The sequence below is a fragment of the Bubalus kerabau genome, chromosome 20 (genome assembly GCF_029407905.1).
Source record: "Bubalus kerabau isolate K-KA32 ecotype Philippines breed swamp buffalo chromosome 20, PCC_UOA_SB_1v2, whole genome shotgun sequence".
Classification (NCBI taxonomy): Eukaryota; Metazoa; Chordata; class Mammalia; order Artiodactyla; family Bovidae; genus Bubalus; species Bubalus kerabau.
In genome coordinates, this window is record NC_073643.1 from 3458844 (window position 1) to 3483676 (window position 24833).

The following is a 24833-nucleotide window of genomic DNA, read 5'->3' on the forward strand; positions in this document are numbered from 1 at the left end:
CCTCCATCCATGGGATTTTCCAGGCAAGAACACTGGAGTGGGTTGCCATTTCCTTCTCCAATGCATGCAAGTGAAAAGTGAAAGTGAAGAAGCTCAGTCGTGTCCGACTCTTAGCGACCCCATGGACTGCAGCCTACCAGGCTCCTCCATCCATGGGATTTTCCAGGCAAGAGTACTGGAGTGGGCTGCCACTGCCTTCTCCATTGTCAACTATAAGTACTCCTAATACTAGACTGAATAAGCTCTGAATTGAGCTGACCTCATGGGTGTGAGAGCATGACCTTTATGATGACTGTTGCAGATTTCAGCTGAGATGAAGGGAACTCTGACCTCTAGATATGGATGAGCATTATTTTACCAAATGAGAAACCATCTATTTTACTCAGTGCTCATTTTCATGATTTTTTTTAATCACACATGTCAGGCGGATATATGAGTATATGTAGAGTTCACTTTCCTGTGGAAGACCAGGTCTCAAAAATGTAAGAGTCATTTCCAAATCTAAGCCATATAACCTGTTCCCATGGTGACACTTTCTATCCCCCACATTCTGCTTTATTTTCATCTTTTATTTCTCTCTCCCAAGCAAAGCATAATAGAAACAGCTAACGCAGGGCCCCCAAACCCCAGGCCATGGGCCAGTACCTGTTGCTGCCTGTTAGGAACCAGACTGCACAGCAGGAGGTGAGCAAAAGGAGAGCTAGCCAAGCTTCACCTGTATTGCAGCCGCTACATATCACTCCCTTACTACCTGAGCTCCGGCTCTGCTCAGATCAGCAGTGACATCATAAATCCTGAAACCATCGCCCGCTCCTCCCCCATTGCTGCCCAGTCTGTGGAAAAATTGTCTTTCATGAAACTAGTCCCTGGTGCCAAAAAGGTTGGGGACTTCTGAGCCAACATGTACATGGAACTTCCTACATACCCACCATCAGTTCAGTTCAGTTCAGTCACTCAGTCACGTCCAACTCTTTGCAACCCCATGAACCGCAGCACGCCAGGCCTCCCTGTCCATCACCAACTCCCGGAGTTTACTCAAACTCATGTCCATTGAGTCAGTGATGCCATCCAGCCATCTCATCCTTTGTCATCCCCTTCTCCTCCTGCCTTCAATCTTGCCTAGCATCAGGGTCTTTTCCAATGAGTCAGCTCTTCGCATGAGGTGGCCAAAGTATTGGAAGTTTCAGCTTCAACATCAGTCCTTTCAATGAACACCCAGGACTGATTTCCTTTAGGATGGACTGGTTGGATCTCCTTGCAGTCCAAGGGATGCTCAAGAGTCTTCTCCAACACCACAGTTCAAAAGCATCAATTCTTCGGCACTCAGCTTTCTTTACAGTCCAACTCTCACATCCATACATGACCACTGGAAAAAACCATAGCCTTGACTAGATCGACCTTTGTTGGCAAAGTAATGTCTCTGCTTTTTACTATGCCATCTAGGTTGGTCGTAACTTTCCTTCCAAGGAGTAAGCGTCTTTTAATTTCACTGCTGCAATCGCCATCTGCAGTGATTTTGGAGCCCCCAAAAAATAAAGTCAGCCACTGTTTCCACTGCTTCCCCATCTATTTGTCATGAAGTGATGGGACCGGATGCCATGATGCCCACCATAGTTCTAAGAAATTTGTCTCTACTGATTCATGTAAGGCTCACAACAACTTCATTTTACATGCAGGGAAATTGAGGTGCCAAGATTAAGTAATGCAGCAGAGGCCCTGTGTACAGCAGCGGCGGAGCTGGAATTTGAACCCAGGCATCTGGGGTGAGACTCTGAGTTCTACGGATTCTGGGCTACCACCCTTGGGAAACTGGGCTCTGAAAGCACAGGGTCTTGATTTCACTCCCTGCTGGACACCCAGAAAACGTTTATCTCCTCTCCACCTCTTCAAGGGCTCCATGCAGTCTACTCTGACTGTCCTCAAAGTCTGTTTGGCTCAGACAGGCAGGGTGACATTCTAGGCCTTTCTTTCACCTACTTGAGACTTCGTTGGTTACACCTTCTTTTGCCCCATCCTTATCTGGCAGAGCACCCTGGATTCATCAAATGCACACAAAGCTCTCACCTGAGTCCTTTACCTGTATCAGAGCTGTTGTTGTACACAGAAGTTTGTGATCAAGTAGTACAATATAGTGTGTGCACTTCCCAGGTGGCATAGTGGTAAAGAATCCGCCTGCCAATGCAGCAGACATGAGAGATGTACATTCAATCCCTGGGTCAGGAAGACCCCCAGGAGGAGGGCATGGCTACCCACTCCACTATACTTGTTTGGAGAATCCCATGGACACAGGAGCCTGGCAGGTACAATTCATGGGGTAGCAAAGTGTCAGACACTACTGAAATGACTTAGCACGCATGCACACATCCAAGCAGTATGGTGTGACTGGGTTATAGGATGTCCTAGAAATTGCACTTGACTGAACTAACTGATTTTTATCTTTTGTGAACTGACCATGGAAATTTCACAATTCCAAACTTCAGTGTTTCTTGTTCTACTTTTAAAAGACTTTATTCTTTAGGGCAGTTTTAGGTTTACCACAAATTTGAGAGGGAGGTATAGAGATTTCCCATGTACCCCCCTACACACTAGCATAGCCTCCCTCATGATCAATACTACTTGCAGATGGCATAGTTATTCCCAAGGATGAACCTACATTAACACATCATTATTATCCAGAGTCCATAGGATACTTTAGAGTTCACCACCTATGGACAACAGATCATTGGTTATCAGGGGTTAGCAGGGGGTGGAGGAGGAATAAACAGGTAGAGCACAGAAGATTTTTAGGGTAGATTTTTATATACTCTGTATGACATCATAATGGTGGATACATGCATTATGTCCAAACACATAGCATAGCCTCCCTCATGATCAATACTACTTGCAGATGGCACAGAACAAGAAACACTGAAGTTTGGAATTGTGAAATTTCCATGGTCAGTTCACAAAAGGTAAAAATCAGTTAGTTCAGTCAAGTGCAATTTCTAGGACATCATCCTATAACCCAGTCACACCATACTGCTTGGATGTGTGCATGTGTGCTAGTCATTTCAGTAGGGTCTGACACTTTGCTACCCCATGAACTGTACCTGCCAGGCTCCTGTGTCCATGGGATTCTCCATGGACATGGGATACTTTGTATCCTATGTACACCACCTATGGTGAACTCTGTACAACACCTATGTACAACATAGGTGGTGTACATTCTATGTGTTTGGACATAATGCATGTATCCACCATTATGATGTCATACAGAGCAAGTAAAAATCTACCCTAAAAATCTTCTGTGCTCTACCTGCTTATTCCTCCTCCACTGCCTGCTAACCCCTGATAACCAATGATCTTTTCACTGTCCCCATAGTTTTGCCTTTTCCAGAATGTCATATAGTTGGAATCATACAGTATATAGCCTTTTCAGATTGGCTTCTTACTCTTCTTAGTAATATGCATTTAAGGTTCCTCCATGTCTTTCCATGGCTTAATAGTTATTTCTTTTTATTTTTGCCTGTACTGGATCTTTGTTGCTATACGAGAGCTTTCTCTAGCTGTGGCGAGTGGGGGCTACTCTCCAGCTGTGGGGTGCAGGCTTCTCATTGTGGTAACTTCTCTTGTTCCTGAGCATGGGCTCTAGGCTCCCAGGCTTCAGTGGTTATGGTGTGTGGGCTTAGTTGCTCCGAGGCATGTGGGATCGTCTCCCACCAAGGACTGAACCCATGTCCCCTGCACTGATAAGCACACTCTTAACCACCAGACCATGGAAGTCCCTGAATTTCTTTTTAGCTATGAATAGTATTCCATTGTCTGGATGCACCACAGTAAATTTATCCATTCCCTCTCTGAAGGACATCTTGGTTGTTTGCAGATATTTGGTAATTGCGACTAAAGCAGCTACAAACATCCTTGTGAATGTTTCTAATTTTTTAAAAAATTTAGTTGGAGGATAATTGCTTTACAGTTGTGTTGATTTCTGCCATACAACAACATGAATCAGCCATAAGTATACATGTGTCTCCTCCTTCTTGAACCTCCCTCACTCCCACTCCCCATTCCATCCCACCCCTCTAGGTTGTCACAGAGTAGCAGGCTGAGCTCCCTCTGTTATACAGCAGTGAGTGCTTCTATTTTTCACCCATGTGAAAAATTAAGATAAGGCACTAAGCACTTGACATAGGTTATATCAAGTCATTTAGTCTTTAAAATAACTCTATGAGATGAGTGTTGTTATTATCCCATTGCACAGATAAAGAAGCCACAGACAAGGGGCCACAAAGGCAAACGGTTGGAGCCAGGATTCAAAGCCATATACCTGGGTTTGAATATATCTGATTCAAAGCCCATCTTTTGCAAACTACTCTGTACTCTCTCTGTTTTCCATGTTAAACTTATGCCATATAACAGCAGCTACCATTAATATGATTATAGCATGAAATATGGATTGAGAACTGAAGTAGTTTTCAACACCAAGGATCTTGAAATCAAAAACCTGTAAATTCAGCATTCACCTTTCATAGGTAAAAACTGTACTGGATGCTGTGAAAAACAGTAACTTCTCCTTTTAGAGAATCATTCATTTAACCAGTATTTATCAAGCCCCTGCTACACGCAGGGTACTCTGACAGATATGACAAATGGTGAGTAAGACAGACTTGCCTCTGCCCTCAGAGTGTGTGTCTAGAGGAGGAAGCAGACACATGACACAGAGAGAGTGACTGGGGAGTGAGGGCAGGGTTGGGGAATGTCCAGAAGTGGAGTCCACTGCAGGCAGTGTGGGCAGCAGGTGAATCAGCACACACCGGAAAGAAGGCAGCTGTTCTAGGAACAAAGGAAAACCTGCTGAGGAAAGGCCTAACCAGGAAGTCTGGATGGGAAGACAGGCAGTCTCGGCAGGAAGTGAAATGCCCTTATACGTTTTTAAACAAACATCAGTCTAACAATAGATGGGAAAATGGATGAGATAGGGACAGTCGGGAAAGGTGGACCCTTGTTAAATTTAACCAAAATACTGGTGGAAATGATAATGCAAGAAGGGCGACAGTGAGATGGGAACTGATTTGACAGCTATGAAGAAGGCACCGCCTTGATAACTGGTGGAAATGAAGCAGAGGCAGTAAATGTCAATTGTCCAGATGTGGTTTTTGTGTCTTGGTGCCCCAGATAAGGAATCCAAGGGTGAGACACTCCGTGGGAACCGGGAAAAGTGAAGTCGCTCAGTCGTGTCCGACCCAGATAAGGAATCCAAGGGTGAGACACTCCATGGGAACCGGGAAAAGTGAGGTCGCTCAGTCGTGTCCGACTCTTCGCGACCCCGTGGACTGTAGCCTGCCAGGCTTCTCTGTCCATGGGATTCTCCAGGCAAGAATACTGGAGTGGGTTACCATTTCCTTCTCCAGGGGATCTTCCCGACCCAGGAATCGAACTCGTGTCTCCCGCATTGGAGGCAGACGCTTTAACCTCTGAGCCACCCGTGTTTAAGCCTGCACACGTGTGGAGCTAACTCGCAGTTGGGTTCTGGGGTCTGGAGCGAGTGGAGCAGCCTAGGCTGAAGGTGGAGGTTTTCAAGGAATCAGTAGACATGTGTTGCCTGGAGGCATGGAACTAGACAGGCTCACCCACGTGGAGAAGCAGAGGGAATGTCAGAACAGCACCATATAACGGGAAGGCAGAGAAGCGACGCCCAGAAAGGGTTTTATGAAGGAGTCTCCAGAGGTTTAGGAGCAAACTGGGAGAGACACACTCAGGCTTCCTGTAAACAGAGTAAGTACTTTAGGGACCTGAAAGGACCATCACGCATCGTCGGACGCTTACCGAGCATCCTTCCGCCCAATACCACCCGTCTGCTAAGAGACAGGCTCACAGTGACTCTCGCAAGCCCGACAGCCCGCACCCTCTGCCCTGCCTCCTGCCGAGGAGCGCTCACTGCGAGGCCGCAGGCTGCTCCGCAAGCACCCGCGGGCATCTCTCGGGAGACCCTGCTGAAACCGCCAGCCGGCGGAGGGAGGCTTGTCTAGGACTCACTCACCGCCCGAGGGAGGGCCCCTCCTTCAGGCCGAGGCGCATCTCATCGTTTCTGCTGCGGTCACGCTGCTCTGGCTCGGGGCCTGTCCTCCTAGCCCCCACCTCGCGCCCTGTCCCCTCAGTCTCAGGGGTACTGCCGCCAGCAGCACCGTTGGTGCTCCAGTCAAATCTTCCTTCCGGCCGCCAACCGTCGCGGCCTTAGCCAATGCCGACGCCTCTTGTTCCGCCCGTCGGGCTTCTCAGCCAGTCACTTGCGGCCGTTTTGGGGCCGTGGAGACGGGGACGCCGGCCTCAGGTTGCCGTAGCAGCGGAGAACGCGCAGGGCCACGCGGCGCCGCGCGAGCGGGGAGGTGGGGCTTGAGGGGCGCGACACCGCCTCCCACAGACTCTAGGTGCCCTCCGGGCTCCTGTGGACTCGGGTACCAACCTTCGGCGTTTGAGATAAAATGGGTGGGAAAGAGCAGCTTCACTTTGGGGTGCTTAATTTCAAGAACTGGTATGGACTAAAAATCAACTACCTTTCAAAGCAGATTTACTGTGAAAAGTTTCAGATCAGTGCCACCTGCTGAGGAGCCTCTGTGTGACGTGGAGACACGTTGAACGATTCTGGCCCGCAGCAGGAGATGGGGACATGGTGTGAGCCGCGTGGACACCTGTCACCAGCTCGTTTGTGGGGTTGAGCAAGGAGCTTAATCTTTCGTGAGAGCCTGAATCTTTTTATTGAAAAATGTTTGAATTTTATGACAGCTTAAAAAAAACCTCTTAACATCACATGGACTCGATGGACATGAGTTTAACTCCAGGAGCTGGTGACAGGGAAGCCTGGCGTGCTGTAGTCCATAGGGTCGCATAGAGTCGGACACGACTGAGCGACTGAACTGAATTGAACTGCAATTCCTTTCTAAGGATGCATATCCATGAATGCATGAACATGATGCATGAACATGAATAATAAAGAAATAGTAATGAAGGAGCTGTGTTCAAACTGCTGAACTAAAACCAGGGTGGAATATAGCCCCATTTCAGAAAAACTTCGAATGGACTTGCCCATGAAAAGGGTCAGGAAAATTAGGCAAATGCATTAGAATTCACTTTTGTGAGGCTGTGGTGTTGGAGAAGACTCTTGAGAGTCCCTTGGACTGCAAGGAGATCCAACCAGTCCATTCTGAAGGAGATCGGCCCTGGGTGTTCTTTGGAAGGAATGATGCTAAAGCTGAAACTCCAGTACTTTGGTCACCTCATGCGAAGAGTTGACTCATTGGAAAAGACTGTGATGCTGGGAGGGATTGGGGGCAGGAGGAAAAGGGGACAACAGAGGATGAGATGGCTGGATGGCATCACCGACTCGATGGACCTGAGTCTCAGTGAACTCCGGGAGTTGGTGATGGACAGGGAGGCCTGGCGTGCTGCAATTCACGGGGTCGCAGAGTCAGACACGACTGAGCGACTGAACAGAACTGAACTGAGGAACAAAAACTGCAAGAAAAAAAAAAACAAACAGGAAATAAAATTTTATTAGTGGAACCAAGCTTCAGAAAACAAATGAAAGATACACAGAAGAGAAATAGACATCCCCATAAAAGGGTGTTGAGAGGCAGACACAGTGAAAAAAGGCATTCAAGAGTATGGTGTCCCACACAATGTAGTATTATAGGCAGGACGTATGCATGGAAAGAGATTCAGAGATCTTGGTTTACATTAAAACTATTCTTGTATACTACCAATGGTGTCTTTCTAAAACTATATAAAGATGCGGAATCAGGGGAAAAGAGAAAAAAGGGGGAAAAAAGGCAAAGAAAAAATGGTGGTCTGATTTCCTAAACCTAATCAGGAAAGAATTTGAGAAGTGGTCTATTGTGCTGAGGAAGAAGCTGGACAACAAATTTTCAGAACATCAACATGAACATGAGCGGTGATTCACGTCTGTCACTCGATCAAACAAACACGGGTGTTGGAAATTCCCCTGGAAAAAAATGCACACTCTATTGCTGCTGGCCTGAGCATTGTATGAAACCTTCCTGAGTAGCTGGAGGGCTTTAAGTTCATGTGACCTCCTGGAACATTTGCCACCAGAGGATCCTAATCTCTCACCTCTTTTCATACCTTACATTAAGAGAGGCAACTACAGTTGTTGGGGTAGTGTTTTCACTACCTTTCCCCTTACTCACACTGGTGAGTATATTTACCATTATATTTCTGAAAGACTGGGCAAATATTACTTATATATATATGAATATATGACTATTTTTTTCTGGATTCCACATACATAATAAACTACTACTTACACATCACTTGGAGGTTTCTTCCTATTGGACTTCCTTATTTAACATGATTTACATAATTTATATATTTCCAAATACAGCTTTCCTAGGAACATGAGAAGCCTTTCTTGATATTTTGCACAGCCATATATATATATATATATATCACATTGGGTACGCTGACTTCCTGAAACATAGGTTTTCCCACGGGGCACCAGATAAGTATACTCTTATCCACAGGTTTGCCTAGGCAAACTTCTCTCCTCTACTCAGCTAGTTCCTTCATAACTGTCTTCGAAATCTTTAATCCTGTGTTCTATTTTCCTTTGAAATTTTCTTATTTATTTATTCATTTTATCTTATGATCATAGAGGAGGTTTCAGGTAAAAATAAACCCAATTATTTATACTCAATGCTTATAGAAAAGTGACTCCAGCATTGTATCTGGACTCTTTAAGGGGTACTTATAAATCACATTACTGATTTCAGTGTTGTTTCATGGCCATTCTCATGAAATAAGGTAATTTATGAGGTTGGTTTCTGAATTACCTATCCATGAAAAGAATTTCAATCACTATCTTCATATATAGCAAATTCAGATCAGAAAAACTCATAGGATAAATCATTATGGAACAAGAACATGTACAATTTATTATAAATGATAGGATATAGGTTGCACATCCATGCATAAATGAAAGGAACATGCATAATGAAAAGTTAGTAATAAGGTAGCTGTGTTCAGCCTACTGAAACAAAACCAAAGTGGGATCAAGTCTCATTTTATAAAGAAGGAGAAACTTAAATGGACTTGCCCATGAAAAAGTTTAGAAAAAGACAAACATATTTGAATTCATTTTTGTGAGAAATATAGTCAGTCAGTCAGTTCAGTCGCTCAGTCCTGTCTGACTCTTTGCAACCCCATGGACTGCAGCACGCCAGGCCTCCCTGTCCATCACCAACTCCCGGAGTTTACTCAAACTCATGTCCATTGAGTCAGTGATGCCATCCAACCATCTCACCCTCTGTCGTCCCCTTCTCCTCCTGCCTTCAATCTTGCCTAGCATCAGGGTCTTTTCCAATGAGTCAGCTCCTCGTATCAGGTGGCCAAAGTATTGGAAGTTTCAGCTTCAACATCAGTCCTTCCAATGAACACCCAGGACTGATCTCCTTTAGGATGGACTGATTGGATCTCCTTGCAGTCCAAGGGACTCTCAAGAGTCTTCTCCAACACCACAGTTCAAAAGCATCAATTCTTTGGTGCTCAGCTTTGTTTATAGTCCAACTCTCACATCCATACATGACTACTGGAAAAACCATAACCTTGATAGGACGGACCTTTGTAGGCAAAGTGATGTCTCTGCTTTTTAATATGCTATCTAGGTTGGTCATAACTTTCCTTCCAAGGAGTTAAGCGTCTTTTAATTTCATGGCTGCAGTCACCATCCGCAGTGATTTTGGAGCCCAAGAAAATAAAGTCTGCCACTGTTTCCCCATCTATTTGCCATGGGACCGGATGCCATGATCTTCGTTTTCTGAATGTTGAGCTTTAAGCCAAACTTTTCACTCTACTCTTTCACTTTGATCAAGAAGCTCTTTAGTTCTTCTTCACTTTCTGCCATAAGGGTGGTGTCATCTGCATATCTGAGGTTATTAATATTTCTCCCGGCAATTTGGATTTCAGCTTGTGCTTCATCCAGCCCAGCATTTCTCATGGTGTACTCTGCATAAAAGTTAAATAAGCAGGGTGACAATATACAGCCTTGATGTACTCCTTTCCCTATTTGGAACCATTCTGCTGTTCCATGTCCAGTTCTAACTGTTGCTTCCTGACCTGCATACAGGTTTCTCAAGAGGCAGGTCAGGTGGTCTGGTATTCCAATCTCTTTAAGAATTTTCCACAGTTTTTTTGTGATCCACACAGTCAAAGGCTTTGGCATAGTCAATAAAGCAGAAATAGATGTTTTTCTGGAAGTCTCATTTTTTTTATAATCCAAAGGATGTTGGCAATTTGATCTCTGGTTCCTCTGCCTTTTGTAAATCCAGCTTGAACTACCAGAAGTTCACGGTCATGTACTGTTGAAGCCTGGCTTGGAGAATTTTGAGCATTACTTTACTAGCGTGTGAGATGAGTGTACACACATTATGAAGCTTTATGAGCGTTTATTTTGTGCCAGGGACTGTTCCAAACTCTTTCCTCGTTGTTTGACTTACTCTTCACATCGTCTGGTTATTTCTCATCCTAGTTTAGAGCCAGGAGGCCCATAGCAGAGCTGGTAATTGATGGAGGCAGGGGAGATCTAAAGAGTTCCAATCTAGAGCCCAGCCTTAACCACCATGCTGCTTCCTGAACAATTCAATCTCATCTTAATATAGTTTCAAGCCCCGTGGGCATGTCCATTAGTGCGGTGATTAAATCTTCCAAAACCTGATTCAAAACAAAAAGGTGACAGGGAAGGCAGACGTATTCTCTAGAGACATTTTAAATATTAAGCAGGAGACAAAAGTATTCCTCTGAACTTTTATCAGAATACTCAATGAGCTTCCCATCTTTCTCTTTCTCCTCTTTCTTAAAATAAAATCTTAATGTTTAGGCCTCCCCTGAATACAACTGACAGTCATATAGATGATTAAGAGGCCTGGGACACCAGGGACTGTGGAGCAGAGGGGCAGCACACCCACCTGGGTGGCGCCGCCCATCCTGTGCTCCTGAGGTGAGACAGACACAAGGCCCGCAAGGCGCTCACGTGTGCATCAGGCTCGTGGCTGACGTGGTAGAGTCTAAGTTTGTAGGACTTCAAATCCCCTACTGGTGTTTCTGAACACCCCTTTCACTATCCTAATGTGAATCCACAGGTCATGTAAATCCCATATTCCAAAGTAAAATAGTATAATGTCATAACTAACATAAGGAACCAACAAAAGTACCTTACATAGATATTTAAATAAATATTCAGAATCAACAAGAACACACACAAAAAAAATTCCCCAAATTTCTAAAATGCCCCTAGACCACTGGTCTAGGAAAAGAACAAAAACAGTAAGAGAGTATTTTTAAACACAGACACACACTCTTGAGTGGAGGCAGGAAAACGCTCCTACAGCAGACAGCACATGGAGAGCACAACTGGAAGAAAAGGCACAACTCACACTGAGCTTTGAAAGAACAGCAGAGAAATAGGAACGAAGGTTTTCCAAACAATAGGAGTGTTTTCATGAAAAGCACAGTTAGTGATGTGAAGGTCACAGAACTGATGCTGGAGAGATCAGACCTGCCTTAAGGAGCAAGAGCAAACAAAACTGAGTGGGAAACTCACTGTTTTCTTTGTTCTCCCCACCCTCAACGCCCACAAAATCTCAAGGCTCTGTAACTGGGGATAATACATTGACAAAAAATATTTCTTCCCTCAAGTAAATGTAAACAGAACTTTCAAATGAAGCTTCTAAAACCTTAAGCACTTTTTTCCATCTCTTTCCCAAAGGTTATCAGATTCACTGTGGGAAATCAGAAACCTTACAGCAAGTCCAGAAAACACAGGAAGAAGTGCTCCATATGTGCCTAGTGGAAGATAAACCAAACCCCGTCATTGGCTATTATTTAAAAAAAAAATTCATAATAAAATTAATCACTAAAAACAAAAAAGAAAAGCACGCCTGAGATACGCTCATTACCCATCATGCAATGTGATGTGTGTTTATTACACTCCACATTGTAAGATTCTCACTCTAAACAGATGTGTCTTAAAATAGGGAATATACTGGACCAGCCTATCTTAAAGGGCTTTAATTTCATTATTTCTTAACTATCACAAAATCATGGTGAAACACACACTGTTTCATTTCATTTTCTTCTCTCACTGTTTCCTCTTTTCTGTCTCCTGCTTACTAAAGCACAGGAAAATCAGGAGGCAGCAAACAGAAATTACTTGCTTTTTCTCCGTCCCCTCTCATGTAGTGGGGGGGCTCTTCTAATACCAAAGTAAAGACAATATTCAATGACTGATTCAGTAGACTTTTATTGCTCTTTCAACTTCAATAACATCTCCAAAAAATAGTTTTCTTCTAATATTATGAAACAGATTTGAAAAGCAAGATTATTCACATTCTAGACTGGTAGATACTTGTACTTCATATAGATTAAAAATATCAGTTCTACATTTTAAATGTTTAATTTACTTTGGGTTTTATTATAATAGAAAATATCATGGTATTGATAATTATAAAAGTCATAAAAATTAGAACTGTACTGTTCTTATTATACCAAGCTATCAAATACTGTATAAATGAACAATAAAATTCAATTTCTATTTATTTAAACGGAGTAAACACTGGAAGATAAACCCCCCAAAACAAAACAAAAAATACCTTTTAATATGAAAGTAACAAAAGGAAGACCACAACACAAAAATCAATCAATGCACAAAAATCTGATTAAAAAAACAATTACTCTAAGTCAACTGCAGAAGTCAATCTATGCTAATTAAATTAAAAAATTATCTTTAGATGATTCCATTTCCAACTATTGACACTTACATTACTTTTTAAAGTTAGAAAAGTACCAACTTTACATTAAAATTGCCAAGTTCTGAATTATGAACACTATTTAAAATTTTGAATGTCCTTAAAGTCTTTAACTTTCTAAAAAAATAAATAGTTGTTGGACTAAACCAAAAAACAGTTCACATAGTTCTACTGCATATGATAACAATGATGTGATCTACATAAATAAATTTAAAACATTAAATTATTTAATTTAAACATTTTTGAATTACAATGTTATATCAATGGCTTATACATCCGAAATCTGAGCACTTTAAAACAGGATTCACATGTTATACTGTTGAGCACATTTACATAACTGTTGTACATGATACAATCCTTTAAAAACGGCAAGCTCTGGTGTCATACCTCTGTTTCAGAAACCACTTTTCTTTTTACAGAATTTTGAACCTACTTTTTGCAAAAGGAAAAGATTAGAAAGCTATTACATATATACATAAACTTTGGGTATATGGAAGAAACAGAAATGGTTTTTTAAATGGACAAAGGTTAAAGTTAGTAATTTTGAGTGGTAAAGAAATCTGCTTTATAAATACATGCATTAGCACATAAAAAATTGTCCTACACATTTTATAAACTTGGCAAATATGAACAATGATATGCCACAGCTTTTTAAAACAAATTGAGAGATTTATGATTGACCACATCATTCACACAGGCACACTCACACAGACAACAGCCATTAGACAGATCATGCACCTCACTTTGTGTATTTAATATTAGAGAATATAGAGCATCATCCTTTCATCACAAGGAAGTAACTAGAGTTCATTGTCTTCCCCAAAGCTGCAATATTAGAGTGAAATAGTATTCAAAAGAAACTAAATTTTCAGATGGTCAACATGAGGATGTTATTAGTCTCTGTAAACAGATGTCTATAATAAATAAAACCGGTGGAAGAAAGAGTGTCCTGAGCGGCCCCGCAGCCCGGGTACTCAGCAGCTCTGAGCTCTATCCTGGAGACCAAGGCATCTGAGGAAGTGCAGGGCTGTTTCTATGACTTTATTTTATAAATGGAATATGCACAGGTTTATTAATACTTTTGCACCTTGAGGTAAATCAGTACATAGCAATCACTACTGCTCATCTATACACGTTTAAGGCAACATTTAAAAATCAATATAAGTATTAAATTAAAGTTTTCACTATCTTTCAAAGAATGCTATCCATGATGGTTATTTTCCAAAAACGGTGGGAAAATATCATAGCCACATAAAACAAGCTATTACTTAAACATGAATTAGCTTTGCTTTTCAATGGAGTAGTCATATCAGATCATTTGGTAAGTCAAGTAGTCAAAAGAAAGCAGAAACTATTTTACAATTAAAACAGTAAAAACATGGAGTGCAAAGCATTCTGCAAGTCATGGTTTTTCTGGCACTGGATAGCCAGTTTTCATAATTAAATAAAATCACATAAACACTATGATCCCAAGGAGGTTTCAGTTTAAATTTTAAAATATACTTCCTGTAAAATAAGCACATTTTGTTAACCCTGTGACGTCCAGACCCAAGGAAATGATGTGAGGAAATCATCTTGTTCAGGTTAATCAGGGCAGTTTACAAAATTGTAGCAGCAAATACTGGGGTCTTTGGAAAGGATTATGCTGCTATGAACAAAAAGGACTCACTTCACTGGAAGCTCGTAACAGTAACAAGCACCCTGGGTAACACTCTCTCACCAAGTACCACAGCATCTCTCTTCTTTAGGCAGCGCCAAAAGATGCCAGCTACACTTTCTAAAGAAAATTAGTTACATTTCCAGCCTCCCATGAGGCAGAAGGTGAATCTGTTATTTTAACTAGCATTGGGTAACATGGTCTTAGATGTGGAAATTTCATGTTAAGTAGTTTGGAATGGATTGCTAGAATTGCTAAAACATCAGCTTTGGGCATCGCTCATGATCTTCTATAAGATCAATTCTTCATACTTTTGTACTTTGATTAGAACTGATTAAAGAGAGCACTGGGATTTCATTGAAATTTTCATCCTAACATTCATGTTATCATTTTCAGTATTTCAGTGGCTTCTCAATACTCGCTTGGTTTTTAGAAATCATCCTTTTGCCAAATCAGTTTCACAACCCCATTCATCCAGTCCTACAGGCTTAACAAAAACAATATTTATTTATTTCATATGGAGCTAAAAAGTATATAAAAGATGACTAAAAAGATTTGCTAGAAGTTAAAAAGACAGCTCAGAAAACCAAAATCTAAATAAAACACACAAACACAAACTAGGAAGAATGTCATCAATCTGAGCTATACACATAGTAAGTCTAAATTTCTTTTAAAATACAAATATGGCAGTGCTTTATATCAAAGATGTAAAATCTATCAACTGCTTTCAGATAATAAACCATAAACGCAAGTGAGCACCAACTGTCTACATTAAATTTACTCTATATGTGTCATCTTTTCAAATGTTTATATAACATTTAAGCATCATATCAATTAAAATAAATTAAATATCTTAAAATGAAATCACAGATAACAATCTATTAAACATTACCTATACAACAGAAAGAACAACGTAAAGAGAAAATGAAAGGTAATTCTTAATAAAGTAATACTGATCATTAACCCACTTAAGAGAATTCTGACTCCTGATTAATTATACTTACAGAAAAATAATCAAGAACTTGAACCTGATACAAACTAACCACATTTTACATAAAAGACATCAAAAGTAGAGAACAGAGTGGGCATATGGGGCTCTAAAAGGGTATTAGGATATAGAAAAAAAATTCTATAAAGGCAATAAAGTTTAACTAGTTTAAACTGGTATTTTATAGCTTTTAAAATTCATTAACTAATGACTGGTACCAGGGTTAAATTATAAAATCACTTGCAATTTTACTTGTTTATCAGAATGGAAACCTAGATGTGGGGGTTTTAAGGTTTAAAATACATTTCAAAAATATAAAGGTCAAAAGTGTAGGTCTTATCTAGAAAGCTTCCACTGCTGTACCTCTGCAGCCAGAAGGTTCCCATAAACTGTGAAACGTGATGGACGCGTAAGGGAGGAGGGACGCAGCGGCATCCACGCCCCCGCACAGGCAGAGCGCCCTGCTCTCCCCTCAGCGCACTAGCAGAAGGGAAGTCATATGGGAACATTTCTAGCAACTCAAGGAAAAAATTTTAAAATATGGACAAAACACATATCACTTAAGGTTGGTATGAACTGCCACTGATTTAAATAGATTTAAAGATTATTTTTTTTAAAGAACAGATTTAAAGAAAAGTAGACTGAACGCATTTTCCCACACTTTTCTACTGCAGAACAGAAAAAAAAACTTCCAACAGAAAAATAAATATTTGATTAGTAAGAACCATGTACCTCACTTCCAAGAGACCATTTCATTATAAACACAGTCTCCATGGTGCTCCTAACAAACTTCAGACACTACTTCAAAAAAAAAAAAAAAGAAAAAAACCCAATAGTCACGCATAAGGGGCATGACATACAATATTGTTATATATAGCAACACGAAACACACACGTTATATATACACACACATATATGTATATGTATCTAATCTATCTGTATATATAATTCTTCTTGGTTCAAATCTATAATGAAGTTTCAGCATCCAGGTATTTCTTTCTTGGTTCATCTTCAAAATTTATTTTCACACTTACAGGTTTTTCAGGGCTATTTAAAACAAAGAATGAGAATAAGTAATTTTGAAATGGTCAAATATTACATTCACACATGGCCAACAGTAAATATCCATAATACCTTTGAGATGGCTATTCATACTATAAACATACCAGCTGCCATTACTATCTTACTGCTTTCTTTTCATATCAGTAAACTTTGATGCCCAAAGGCAAATATTAAAAAGTCTTAGCTTTTTAATAGATATTTTTGCCACTGAAATTCATATTTTCTTACAACTCAAAATTGGTTAGGGTATGAAGACTATGCTTGACTTAATAGTTTTACTTTATATATGAACAGTTGTAACACTTGACTTTTACTGACAAATATTTAATCAAATTTAAATAATTTAAACAACTATTTAAATATTTAATATTTAAAAAATTATTTAACCTTTGTCAGTATAAATAAACATCAGATAATTTCCTGCAAAATGGAACAAATTTCTAAACCTTATCTCCCCAAAGTTCACAAATACAAGATTCTACATTTTCAAGTTAATATCAGAAACAATGATTCTGTGTACATGAATTTAACTGGTTAATTATAATAAGAATATCTGGGCTTTGAACATTTTTCAAAATATAGAAACATGCTATGGTTTGCTGCTGCCTTCTCCAGACAAAATTGAAGAAGACACCTCAAACATTCTTCTGTTGAACAACATAACAAAACATTCTCTTTCCTCCTAAGCTATTTTGAATTGAGGGGCAACCTGAATGAAAGGCAGAAGTACTTACAAAAGACAAAATAATATTAGTCTAAGGTCTTTATACTAACATTGTGGGCCAGGGGTGCTGACAGGAGTTGAAAATTACTAAAAATTACTAAAAGAGTATCTAGTGAAATTTGAGCTGCATGAAATAATCCAAAATAACAAAAAGTTTAACTTTAAAACTTTTGAGATCATATATATAAGTGAAGGAAACAGTCTAGCTTAGAGAATTAAAACTCAAGAAATGATGGGAGAAAAGCAAAAAAAAAAAAAAAAAATCTGGTAACAAAGATTAAGCAAAAGCAAAGTTCTAAAGGAGGAAGGGAAAGATGGAAAAACCTGTGACTGCTTGCCGGGAAGTTTTAATCTGACACCCAAGCTGCATATACAGTCTAATAAAGCATATATGTCTAATACAGTGTCTGGAACAAAGTATACACAAAATAAGTTTCTGTTGACTCTGAATGACTGAGTATTCTACAGGATAATACCTAATTTCTCCAGAGACATGAGGGGTTAAAGTACTAATGATTATCAAGTCAGAATTCCTGAAGTTTAGGTCTTAAAGTGAGGGAGAAAGAAAGAAAAGAGTTATTACATAACAAGAAACATAAGGGGTTATGAAACAGTTGTGTAATACATGGTTCATTATAAAACTAAATGGCCTTTACAATCATGGATTAAATTTCTTACAAGTATCTCCTAGGAAAATGTTTACCTCATCAGAAGATAGAGTAGGCTGAAACAAAACAAAACAAGGTATATTTCTGGGGGGACCATCAGAGCATAACTGAGGCAGCATTCTATTTTAGTATTCAACCCTTGGTAATTTTTTTTCTTTATGTGGTTTCTGATCTTTTATATATTTATTCCATATGTATATATTTATTTTTATTACAATATAATGCCAATTCTTTTTTTTTGAAGTAGGCAACTATAAATTAAAAAAAAAAAAAAAAAATCAGTACCCATATCTGCCCCAGGACACAGTAAAATGATGGACAGATGAAGAAGGAAAAGAAGAAGAAAAAAATGTTGGTTTTGTTAAGTAAGGAGAATATAAATTACGTAAATTGAGTTAAATTGAATGGTTTCCTAAATAGCTATCCATAAGTAAACTAGAAGTCGCTACAGTTAGAAAATGCATAAATTGTTACAGCTACCTCGTGTTAGGTCTGGTTACTTTGGCATTCTCAGTGTTCATGGACAGTGCCTTCCACTGTGCAGTTTTGGCCATTTCATCTGATATGTTAACAACTGAGGGATCAACACTGAAGAACAAACACACTTTCTGGTTAGTATTCAGTACTTGCAAAAGCATTAATACTGTCATTCTTATTATCTACGTAATATATGCTTTCATCAACTTAAAATTGAGAAAACTCTTTGCCATGCACTTAAACCAAGGTCCAGCAAGATATCAGTACTTTGGAGTTCTATTATAAAGGTCTCTATTATAAAGGTCTATTATAAAGGAAAAACTGCATCTTTCCTTATAATCAGAACTAAGAATGAGACTAATTAATTTGGCAATGATACTCAAAGGTGATTATCTTGGCTATAAGTATACTATTAAAATAACAGGAAAGAATATATTAATGTGCTTTTAAATATAAAAAGTGATACAGCATCAAGTCAATTAGAAAACTTTTATAATCTGCACAAATTCCAGTTGCAGCAAACAACTATCCAAAGTACATAAGGAAAAGTAACAACTAGGACTTAAAACATTTTTTTCAAAGTTTTTACAAATCATTAAAAAGAATTCTGGGAAACGGGATGCTTTAAAATTAGAAATTAAAATACTTCAACAGATAAAATACCAAAAAGGTTTGTCAGTACCACGTTTAGCTGGTTATTACAATATCAGTAATATGGTAGCCTCAAAGTGTTACTATTAATATATAAAATTTATCAAAATCCAAAGAACAAAATACTTCCTTTCATTGTAAGAAACAAATGTAATTATACTGTGGCTCTAGGAAATACTGCAAAAATTACCTCAAGGCCCCAAGTCCAGTAATGAAGACATCCATAAATAACTTGGAGCTTAAGGTTGTCAGTCGCAAGTAACAAGAAAGTACTAGGAAGTTAATAGAAACACACTTACAAGTCCTTTTTCTTCACCCAAACAAAAATATTTCATGCAAACAAACAACGAATACAAATGTCAAAACAGATATTAAATTAACAGTGTGGTGGCAGCTAAGTTATAAAAGGCTACAGAGCAGGCCTTTGTTCACACGTTAAGTCTGCACATCATTGATGATGGAACACTACAGAAATGAGTGACAGAATCTCTGGAAAGTCTCCAAGGCTGCTTTACCAAGTTTTTACAAGCGCACACATCTGGACACCCAGATTCACCATGGCAGTACCTGAAACCCGGTCTACCCCAAGAAAATGTTTCTTTGCTCAGTTGCCAACTTCCAATAATTGAAAAGAGAAATGCCTGAAACACTTTCTAGGTTCTAAATGTTTCTTCTCCACTTTCCCATTAGTAGAAATCGAGACTCCCCCTCTGAAGACAGTAGACATTTTGTTTACCTCCAAAGTAAAAACTAGATGGAAAAAATTTTATCTACATTCAATAAATTATTTTCATATTTTGTAGGACTTTACAGTTTCCAAATGCTTTCCTATGTTGCTAAGCTATCTTACTTCATTTTTATGGCATATAATCCAAATCTTGGAGAAGGGAATGGCTACCCACTCAAAGTATTTGTGCCTGGAGAATTCCACTGTAGTCCAGTGGGCTACACAGTCCATGAGGTTGCAGAGTCGGACATGACTAAGTGACTAACACACACACACACACAAACAAATCCAAAGCAGGTAGACTTAAAGTTCTGGCAGACAAACAGGTCAGCCAATTCCTGGCATTCTGGATATTCAAGTTTTAAGCAAAATGGCATTAATCATGGCTCATGTCATCAGTAGACAAAGTAAATATACGTATGTATACCCATTCTTTGTGTTAAATATCAGAAAGTATAAGTATGGACTCCACTTATATTTGTCAAGGTCCATGTGTAATCACAGTAAGGAAAAGCTAATGTAGGTCCTACAGAAATTAAGTGGCCAACATCTCAGCAAACTGCTGAGTCACCAGTAACTACCATGGCAGTTCCTATACTCTTTTTGGACCTCCCTGGAGGCTCAGACGCTGAAGAATCTGCCTCCAATGCAGGAGACCTGAATTTTATCCCCGGGTTGGGAAGATTCCCTGGAGAAGGGAACGGCAACTCACTCAAGTATTCTTACCTGGAGAGTTCCATAGACAGAGGAGCGCGGTGGGCTACAGTCCATGGGGTTGCAAACAGTCAAATACGACTAAGCAACTAAGACTTTCACTTGCACCCTCTTTTTAGCACGAAGTCAATACATTGGTTCATTTAACAAACATTTACAGAATCTAGAGAAGCAGAGCACTATACATGGATATATCAAAATGTCTATACTTGCCATTTAAGATATATACAAATTTGTGGGAAAATCATGAAAGGATACCCATGATAAAAATTAATAGTAAAAAGTATTAGAGAAAAATTATTTGTGAATTCATTGTCAAAACTAATCAACACATAGAGTCCAAATGTGACCTCTGTAAAAACTATAAAGTTAAAAATGAAAAAAGGTTGAAGCAAGATAATTAGATATTAACAACATTTTCCATTAACTGGTCAAGGAAGGAACCTATATACCTTCTAAAACTGAATTTTGTACTATATATGGCTATTTGTAAACAGAATAAATAAACAGATGAATCAGATGTGTAAATAAATCATAGAAGTTTTTCTTCCAAATTCATTCTATGAGGCCACCATCACCCTAATACCAAAACCTGGCAAAGATGCCACAAAAAAAGAAAACTACAGGCCAATATCACTGATGAACATAGATGCAAAAATCCTTAACAAAATTCTAGCAGTCAGAATCCAACAACACATTAAAAGGATCATATATCATGAACAAGTGGGCTTTATCCCAGGGATGCAAGGATTCTTCAATATCTGCAAATCAATCAATGTAATACACCACATTAACAAATGGAAAAATAAAAGCCATATGATTATCTCAATAGATGCAGAGAAAGCCTTTGACAAAATTCAACATCCATTTATGATAAAAACTCTCCAGAAAGCAGGAATAGAAGGAACATACCTCAACACAATAAAAGCTATATATGACAAACCCACAGCAAACATTATCTTCAATGGTGAAAAATTGAAAGCATTTCTCCTAAAGTCAGGAACAAGACAAGTGTGCCCACTTTCACCACTACTATTCAACGTAGTTTTGGAAGTTTTGGCCACAGCAATCAGAGCAGAAAAAGAAATAAATTTGGAATCCAAATTGGAAAAAAAGAAGTAAAACTCTCACTGTTTGCAGATGACATGATCCTCTACATAGAAAACCCTAAAGACTCCACCAGAAAATTACTAGAGCTAATCAATGAATATAGTAAAGTTGCAGGATATAAAATCAACACACAGAAATCCCTTGCATTCCTATACACTAATAATGAGAAAATAGAAAGAGAAATTAAGGAAACAATTTCATTCACCATTGCAACAAAAAGAATAATACTTAGGAATATATTTACCTAAAGAAACAAAAGACCTATATATAGAAAACTATAAAACACTGGTGAAAGAAATCAAAGAGGACACTAATAGATGGAGAAATACACCGTGTTCATGGATTGGAAGAATCAATATAGTGAAAATGAGTATACTACCCAAAGCAATCTATAGATTCAATGCAATCCCTATAAAGCTACCAAAGGTATTTTTCTCAGAGCTAGAACAAATAATTTCACAATTTGTATGGAAATACAAAAACCCTTGAATAGCCAAAGCAATCTTGAGAAAGAAGAATGCAACTGGAGGAATCAACCTGCCTGACTTCAGGCTCTACTACAAAGCCACAGTCATCAAGACTGGTACTGGCACAAAGACAGAAATATAGATCAATGGAACAAAATGGAAAGCCCAGAGATAAATCCACGCACCTATGGACACCTTATCTTTGACAAAGGAGGCAAGAATATACAATGGAGAAAAGACAATCTCTTTAACAAGTGGTGCTGGGAAAACTGGTCAACCACTTGTAAAAGAATGAAACTAGAACACTTTCTAACATCACACACAAAAATAAATAAACTCAAAATGGATTAAAGATCTAAACGTAAGACCAAAAACTATAAAACTCCTAGAGGAGAACATAGGCAAATCACAGCAGGATGCTCTATGACCCACCTCCCAGAATATTGTAAACAAAAGCAAAAATAAACAAATGGAACCTAATTGAAATTAAAAGCTTCTGCACAACAAAGGAAACTATAAGCAAGGTGAAAAGACAGCCTTCAGAATGGGAGAAAATAATAGCAAATGAAGCAACTGACAAAGAATTAATCTCAAAAATATACAAGCAACTCCTGCAGCTCAATTCCAGAAAAACAAACGACCCAATCAAAAAATGGGCCAAAGAACTAAACAGACATTTCTCCAAAGAAGACGAACAGGTGGCTAACAAACACATGAAAAGATGCTCAGCATCACTCATTATCAGATCAGATCAGATCAGATCAGTCGCTCAGTCATGTCCGACTCTTTGCGACCCCATGAATCGCAGCACTCCAGGCCTCCCTGTCCATCACCAACTCCCGGAGTTCACTCAGACTCATGTCCATCGAGTCAGTGATGCCATCCAGCCATCTCATCCTCTGTCGTCCCCTTCTCCTCTTGCCCCCAATCCTTCCCAACATCAGAGTCTTTTCCAATGAGTCAACTCTTCGCATGAGGTGGCCAAAGTACTAGAGTTTCAGCTTTAGCATCATTCCTTCCAAAGAAATCCCAGGGCTGATCTCCTTCAGAATGGACTGGTTGGACCTCCTTGCAGTCCAAGGGACTCTCAAGAGTCTTCTCCAACACCACAGTTCAAAAGCATCAATTCTTCACAAATCAAAACCACAATGAAGTACCATTTCACGCCAGTCAGAATGGCTGCTATCCAAAAAGTCTACAAGCAATAAATGCTGGAGAGGGTGTGGAGAAAAGGGAACCCTCTTACACTGTTGGTGGGAATGCAAACTAGTACAGCCACTATGGAGAACAGAGTGGAGATTCCTTAAAAAACTGGAAATAGAACTGCCATACAACCCAGCAACCCCACTGCTGGGCATACACACCAAGGAAACCAGAATTCAAAGAGACACATGTACCCCAATGTTCATCGCAGGACTGTTTATAATAACCAGGACATGGAAGCAACCTAGATGTCTATCAGCAGATGAATGGATAAGAAAGCTGTGGTACATATACACAATGGAGTATTATCCAGCCATTAAAAAGAATACATTTGAATCAGTTCTAATGAGGTGGATGAAACTGGAGCCTATTATACAGAGTGAAGTAAGCCAGAAAGAAAAACACCAATACAGTATAATAACGCATATATATGGAATGTAGAAAGATGGTAACGATAACCCTGTATGCGAGACAGCAAGAGACAAAGATGTATAGAACAGTCTTTTGGACTCTGTAGGAGAGGGAGAGGGTGGGATGATTTGGGAGAATGGCAGTGAAACATATATAATATCATATGTGAAATGAATCGCCAGTCCAGGTTCGATGCAGGATACAGGATGCTTGGGGCTCGTGCACTGGGATAACCCAGAGGGATGGTATGGGAAGGGAGGTGGGAGCGGGGTTCAGGATGGGGAACACGTGTACACCCGTGGTGGATACATGTTGATGTATGGCAAAACCAATACAATATTGTAAAGTAATTAGCCTCCAATTAAAATAAATAAATTTATATTAAAAAAATAAAAAAATAAATCATAGAAGTTTTTAAAGCTAAAGAAAAAAGCTTACATTTCCCAACCTCTATATTTAGTTTGTAGATTTTAATACAAATCGCCAAAATCATGTATGATAAACTATACATGATAAACATTAATTTTTCCCTAGTATGAGCCCTCACTGGCAATGGGCAGAAGACACCTTTGAAAACTGAAGGAGAGTTCCAGGGCCTCTAAACACTGTCACCTGTGGGAAGGTCGTCCACAAGCGTTATTTTCTAGCACGCACCGACCTCCGTCATAATGAGGGCAAGGGAAAAAAATAAAGTTGTACTACTGAGAGCATGGGAGTATCCTAAGACTGGGTTTAAACTTCACTGAAACAGAAGGAGTGAGAACGACAGGACAATCTGTGTTGGACTGTGTGGAAGCCAAGGTCTCTCCCTGCCCGCTCCATCCTGCTGCTGTCAGCGAGCGGGAGGGGAAGGAGTGAGCAACTTCCTCTTCCACCTGCAGGAAGCCCTCCTTCAGCCTACACGTCAGGTGCAGTGTTTGTCATTGTTTAAAAAATAGGCATCATGACTTTAGAGACACACCGCATGGCTCATTCATGCAACTGTCATGTAAACGAAGCACATTTTAAAATGCAAAGCTGCATCTCACCTGTATTTTAGCGCCTTTACTGGAATCTGCAGGAGGCTTCCCCCTTCAAATGGAAGGTGCACAGTGTCTTCACCAGCTTGGAGCATTCGTTCAGCTTCCTTGAAAAGAACAGACGTGTAGAGGTGACTTTTCCCAGAATATTTCCAGGACCA

The 24833-nt window shown here is 39.5% G+C and overlaps 2 protein-coding genes across 8 annotated transcripts in view; both read right to left on the reverse strand.

Annotated features, from left to right (window-relative positions):
• Window positions 1-6183, reverse strand: part of NEK10 (NIMA related kinase 10) — a 116664-nt gene extending 110481 nt beyond the window's left edge. For both annotated transcript variants that reach the window (XM_055557627.1, XM_055557628.1), the window contains exon 1: window positions 6020-6183. The gene's annotated coding sequence lies outside the window, so the exon portion shown is untranslated. The remainder of the gene's footprint in view (window positions 1-6019) is intronic.
• An 8753-nt stretch (window positions 6184-14936) lies between these two features.
• Window positions 14937-24833, reverse strand: part of SLC4A7 (solute carrier family 4 member 7) — a 119253-nt gene continuing 109356 nt past the window's right edge. For 4 of the 6 annotated variants that reach the window (XM_055557982.1, XM_055557983.1, XM_055557981.1 and 1 more), the window contains 3 exons: window positions 24682-24779; window positions 18374-18481; window positions 14937-16486 (listed from right to left, as the gene is read on the reverse strand). In XM_055557982.1, the coding sequence (XP_055413957.1) occupies window positions 16405-16486; window positions 18374-18481; window positions 24682-24779 (288 nt within the window). In that variant the 3' untranslated portion in view covers window positions 14937-16404. The remainder of the gene's footprint in view (window positions 16487-18373; window positions 18482-24681; window positions 24780-24833) is intronic. The other 2 variants (XM_055557984.1, XM_055557986.1) reach the window with 1 other exon arrangement.